Here is a 5,647-nt window from a genome sequence, read left to right as displayed (position 1 = left end):
AAGGAGGTGAGGGTTAAGCCTGATGTGAACAGAGGGGAGAGCGGAGAGGAGAGGGAGAAGAGAATTAAAGCAGAAAGACAGCAAGAACCTTTGCAACTGGATGGAAACAGGGAGCAGAATCACACCTTCAGTTAGCTCTGTGCCGCCTCTCTTCCCTTCCGCAGCTATAAGCCCCCCAGGTTAGGCTGGCCCAGGCCACAGCTACCCTCTGTCTTCAGGAAGCCCCTGGTGTTCCAGTGCCCAGGGCCCTCCCTGCTCTCGGGTCCCCCATGCCTTCAGCTGAGAAAGTTCCAGGAGGGCTCCCGGCCCCATGCCCAGGGGGGCAGCTGCCCCTCACCTCTCCGCACACGTCTTTGCAGAGTTTGATGGGGCGTCGGGCGGATGACAGCGGGAACGGTTGTGATCACTGGCGGAATCCTAGCTACGGTCATTCTCCTCTGCATCATCGCCGTCCTGTGCTACTGTAGGCTCCAGGTCAGTCCCCTGGGCCTGTGGCCAGAGGCCACCAGCAAACCACTTCCCCACCATGGGGGCAGAACCTGGAGGCCCACTGCGGGCGCGACAAAGCCCAAAGCCGTGGAATGTGGGAGGCGTAAGTCAAGGGGGCTGGGAGTTGGGGGGCTGTCAGAAGGGAGCTATATGTTCACCTCACGCCCTGCACACTTCGGGCACCCAAGAGGGTGAGCTGGGAAAATACCGGGTCACTGTGTTGTGTCTCCCGCGTGTCTGAGATTTCAAGAATGCTGGGAAGGGCACCGTGTGGGGAGACTCTGAAAGCAGCTCCCCGCACCCCCGCCTGTGCTTAGTAGGATCCGTATGTCCCTCCCTCTCTGCCTCCCCGCCTCTCTCAGCCTCCGCCTGCAGTCAATGCACTAGGAAGTAGGGGGAGGAAGAGGGAAGGAACTGGTCTTGCAGGGCTGGGAGGACATCGCTGTGGACCGTGGGCCTCTGGTGCTGAGTTTTCTCTCTGGGGCCAGCCAAGCGCCCGGCGCCGGGTCCTCAGTGGCACCTGTGCACGCCCAGAGCGGGGCGCTCGGCGCTCAGGCGGCCCTCCCCACTCTCCCCTCAGTATTACTGCTGCAGGAGGAGCAGAGCCGAGGATGCACGCGAGGAAGAGGAGGAGGACCACCACCTGCCCGCACACCGCAGAGGGCCCGCCTGCAATGCCTGCAGCTCCCGGGCCCTGGACGACCGAGGCGGCCTGGCGCCCCTCACCAGCGAGCCCTGCGGCCAGCCGTGCGGGGTGGCGGCCAGCCACTGCACTGCCTGCTCCCCATACGGCTCTCCCTTTTACATACGGACGGCTGACATGCTGCCCAACGGGGGCGGAGGCGAGAGGCTCTCCTTTGCTCCCACATACTACAAGGAGGGGGGACCCCCATCCCTCCAAGTGGCAGCGCCCCAGAGTTACCCGATGACGTGGCCAGGCTCTGGCCATGAGGCCTTCACCAATCCAAGGGCTATTAGTACAGACGTGTAACCCCTTCCACCCGCACCATGCACCAACGCTGCTGCCCCAGCAGGAGCAATGGGGACAGCGGACGACACCCCCCCAGCACGGCCCACAAGGACTGTCTCAGTTCTCCTGGCTTTCCTTTTCCCACAGTGGAGGGCTCACCTGGATTCAGGATATTGAGGGCATTAAGAACCAGGGCAGGGCCTGGCCCCGCGGTCCACAGGTGGCGGCCTGACAGGTCGTGTTGGCAGCTTAGACAGTTTCTCTGTTGGGACTGTCCTCTGGCCAGTGCCAGCACTGCCACCAACTTCTCACTTCCCTCAGTCCCCTGGCTTTGCCGGACCAGGGAAAAGCTGAGCAAAGGCTCTGGAGGTCTCTGGAGTCCTTGGGGGATGAAAGGAGAAAGTGGGGTGTAGGGCAAAGGGAGAGGCCAGAACTCGAGAAGGGAGAGGATGAGGTTAAAGGGACTCTTCAGGACTTGCTTGCTGAAATGAATCCAAGAGCTAGTTCACAATCTAGTTTTGTACTTCGCCTGTTCTAGAGACTGCACTCCCTGTAGCTGTTCCAACACGGATATTGCTTCCTGAACACGTCACATCTGCATCTGCCTCTGTCTTCACAGAACACGTTGACTGGACTTTGAAGGCTGTGGCATAAGGTTATTTGTGAGGAATGCACCCAAAATGGATGTCTAGCCTTGTCTCCCCACAAATCCTCTTTCTCTGCCTCGGGAACCAGCTGCCCTGGCTGGAGAACCTTTTGCAAGTTATGTTACTAGAGTTTGAGTAGCTTAGCAAAGGAAAGCCTGCTGATGTTCTCTGGGGCCCTGGTCCGCCATGCTGAGCACTGTGTGTGGATGCAGCCCTGCGAGGACGTGTGCATTCCCAGGTGTGTGCACACAGGCCTGTCACCAACAGCGCACACCAGGACTTTGCCACCTGCAGGAGCTGCAGGGCGGAAGGGTCTCTGATGTACCAACTAGAAAGAAAAATCTGACTCCAGACAGCAGGAGCGAAAGGTGATCAAGGTGGCGGCCAATCCGCACGGCAGCCAGCTGGCTGGTATAGGGAGAGCCTGCGGAGTCTCCCCCTGGGATAATGTTGCCACATGGAAGCCACGGAAGCCCCTCCAGAGACCTGGTGTTCTCCCTGGGCATCCAGCCATGAGGCCACAGAGCAGGACCCCTTCGTTTCACCACGGATGGCACCCCTCTCTCTGAGGATGGGAGGGATTTGACTTAGCAATCAGATTCCGTGCTGGCTGCCCTCCCTCCGCTGACCCACCCTCCAGTCACAGGACAGGGGCCTGTTTATTGCTGTGTCACTCTAGCCCCGGTCCAACTCCCAGTTATAACTCAGCTGTGGCCTTATGCTGCTTGAGTGAATGCATCTGATGAGTTTCCCAGTTGCCTCTGCAGTAAGGGGTGGCTGTCCCCCCACCTCCTAAGGGCATTAGTCCCCCGGACTCTCCTGCGTCACTGAATGCTGCAGGGCGTGGGGCAGGGAGGGAGCTGGCCCCTCTGCTGAGATCTTGATTTTTGCATTTGCGACAGGGAGGGTGAAGCTGGGGAAGGGGAAGAGAATGCGCCGCACCTTTTGCATCACTCTGGGCACTTGTCACCTTGCATCTCAATCTGTAATCAAGGCTCACAGGGTTGAGAATCAGAGGAGCTCTAGGACCAGTCTCTTATCTCCTCTGAGATTCCATTTTCTCCAGGGCAATGAGACTTGCCCAGGTGGACTCTGAGGACCCTTTAATGCTCCATGAAGCCAGCACTCCCTGAAAAGTTCTGCCGGCCAGACCACACTTTCTTGCCCCAGTCCTGGCAGGGGCTGGATGCACTTGCCAGCTGCCTGATCCTGTGTGCAGGGATGTGTGTTAATGGATGAAAGACCACAGTAAAACACAGGGTTCGCCGGCAAAACCATTTTAACTGTCAGTGGAAAGCAGACATGTTTGACCGTCCTACTGAGTGACTTCAAATGATAACATTTCTCTGCTACCAGGAGACAGCTCTAGGTGGGGTAATGAGCTCTGTCTCAGAGCCGGGAGGGACCAGCCCTTACTGGGCTAAGCACGCCCCCTTGACACGAGCTGCTGGGCCTGGGCGCCCTCGCCACTTCCTGATGACCAGCCCCAGGGCCTTGCTTGCCGCCCTCTGATTCCACGGCCACACAACCACAGCAGGGGCTGCCCCTCCTCACCCAGACATTCCAGTACCGCCCGCCTTGGGAGAGATCAAGATCCAGTCAACTCTCACCTGCTTCGTGGCCCTGATCTGTCGGGGTCCCTGAGTGAAAAGCATCTCGTGCAATCCCGTCTCCTCCTAGCGCTTTCCCAGCCTAAATCAACCCACACATCAAAATCTGAGTTTGGGGCATTGGAGAGATGGTGGCCGCGGCCCTCCCCACACAGCCGCACGTTGCTCAGGGCACAGGCTCAAGGTTGCCTGCCCGCCTCCCTGCAGCCACGAGGGCCTTGCCTGTGGAAGAGGAAGCTCACCCCACTCAACCACACTGTACTTTTTAGCTGCCGAGTCTGTGCTCTGGGACACTATGTGGACACTTTTCAAACTGCACGCTAAACAGGAAGAGGAGAGGCAGGGGACACCCTGCTCTCTCCGCCTGTTCGCTCCACCCCCACTTCGCTGCTCCTGCTACAGATTTCTTGCCCTGCATCTTTGATAACTTGGAGTCACAACTAAGTGAATGTCGAAATAAAGGAGGAATTGGACATAGAAATCCCACAGGGTCCTCTGTTCTTTACCTGGGGAAGGGGCAGCTGGGCATGGATGTAAGCGTGAAAGCCCCTTCTCATCGCCCAGAATGTCCTTTTTCAACACTGAGATCTACCAGCTTCCTCCCCCTTCCTGCTTCCCTCTGCCATGTCCACCCCGACACCGTGTCCTCCACCCGACCCCCCCATCCCTTTCCTTGCCTCAGTCGGAGCTCTCATCCAGGAAGGATGTGGCATTTGTTGGGAAAGGGGATTGAAGGGTAGCCACTGCTGTCCCCGAGCTGGAAGGAGCTCAGGCAATGATGCGGAGCCCTGGGGAGCAACCTGCCTCCACTCCACCCTCACTGTCCAGGCCCCTGGGGTCCTACCTGTAATTCGGGTCAAAGTCCCCGCTCTAAAGTCCGAGGAGGGAAGAGAAGAGATTTGGGGGACCAGCTCCTCAGCTCAGGCCCCAGCAGAGATGGGAGAAACGGGAGCAGTGTGGAGTGAGGACCGGAGAACCAGGACACAGGTTCCGAGTGAAAGGGAGGATTCGGGGAGGATGAGGGTGCAGGTGGGGCTGCGGGGGCGCCCATGCGTGTGTGTGGGGAAGAGACACTCTCCCCGTCTCCGCACCTCCACAGCCGGCTGGGCAGCCGGCAGCCTGGCCTCAGCCGTGCAGCACCCAGGCCTCTGGAGTCAGAGGCCCGGCAGGCCTTTCACCCTCAGCTGGGGGGCAGCTGGCTGCGGCTCTGTCACCAGTTGTCCCCTGGAAACAAAAGCCCCGAGGCAAACCCCTCTCATCACTGCTGCACCTACCCCAGCCCTAAGCATCCCCCTGCCCCCCCCAGAGTGGCCACGCCCATGCCAGCCTGTCACCCAGCACCTCAGGCCATGCGGTGGGGTGACAGCCCTGCCCCAGCTCTTCTCTCTGACAGCCCCAAGCACACCCAGCCATTTTCTACCCTCGTGCTTAGAAGTGCTGCTCAGAGACTGCTGATCATTTCCAGGGCGAGAAGACCAAACCATAAATATCTTCTTTATAAAATATATATTTATTTATTTATTCATTCATTCATTCATTCATTCATTCTGGCCGCACCAGGTCTTAGTTGCGGCACACGGGATCTTCACTGCGGCACGCAGACTCTGCTGCTGCATGCATGTGGGATCTAGTTCCCTGACCAGGGATCGAACCCGGGCCCCCTGCATTGGGAGCACGGAGTCTTACCCCCTGGACCACCAGGGAAGTCCCCAAACCATAGATATCTAAGGCCAGGGTTCTTGAACAACGCAGCAGCAAGAAAAGGAAGGACCAAGAGCTCTCCTCCCAGCTCGAATTGCTCAGAATGGAAATGGCCCAACCTTGGGCCCGACCTAGCCCCAGACACTAGTAACCTCTCCCTCCCTCTTCAGCCTGGTGTAGACTGCTCTTCTCCCCTGTCTGTTGGCCTCTCTCTCCACCTTAGTCCCCCA

At 58.6% G+C, this 5,647-nt stretch overlaps 1 protein-coding gene across 1 annotated transcript; it reads left to right on the top strand.

Annotated features, from left to right (window-relative positions):
• Window positions 1–381: 381 nt before the first annotated feature.
• Window positions 382–1,480, top strand: FAM163A (family with sequence similarity 163 member A; the record flags this gene model as incomplete). Its single annotated transcript, XM_079696495.1, has 2 exons — window positions 382–474; window positions 1,070–1,480. 2 exons carry the CDS (start codon window positions 382–384, stop codon window positions 1,478–1,480), a joined length of 504 nt encoding a protein of 167 aa, XP_079552621.1.
• Between the last annotated feature and the right edge of the window lie 4,167 nt (window positions 1,481–5,647).

The sequence above is a fragment of the Hyperoodon ampullatus genome, assembly GCF_949752795.1.
Source record: "Hyperoodon ampullatus genome assembly, chromosome: 2".
NCBI lineage: Eukaryota > Metazoa > Chordata > Mammalia > Artiodactyla > Ziphiidae > Hyperoodon > Hyperoodon ampullatus.
The sequence above is the reverse complement of the archived record's forward strand: the minus strand, read 5'-3'. Positions and strand labels throughout refer to the sequence as shown.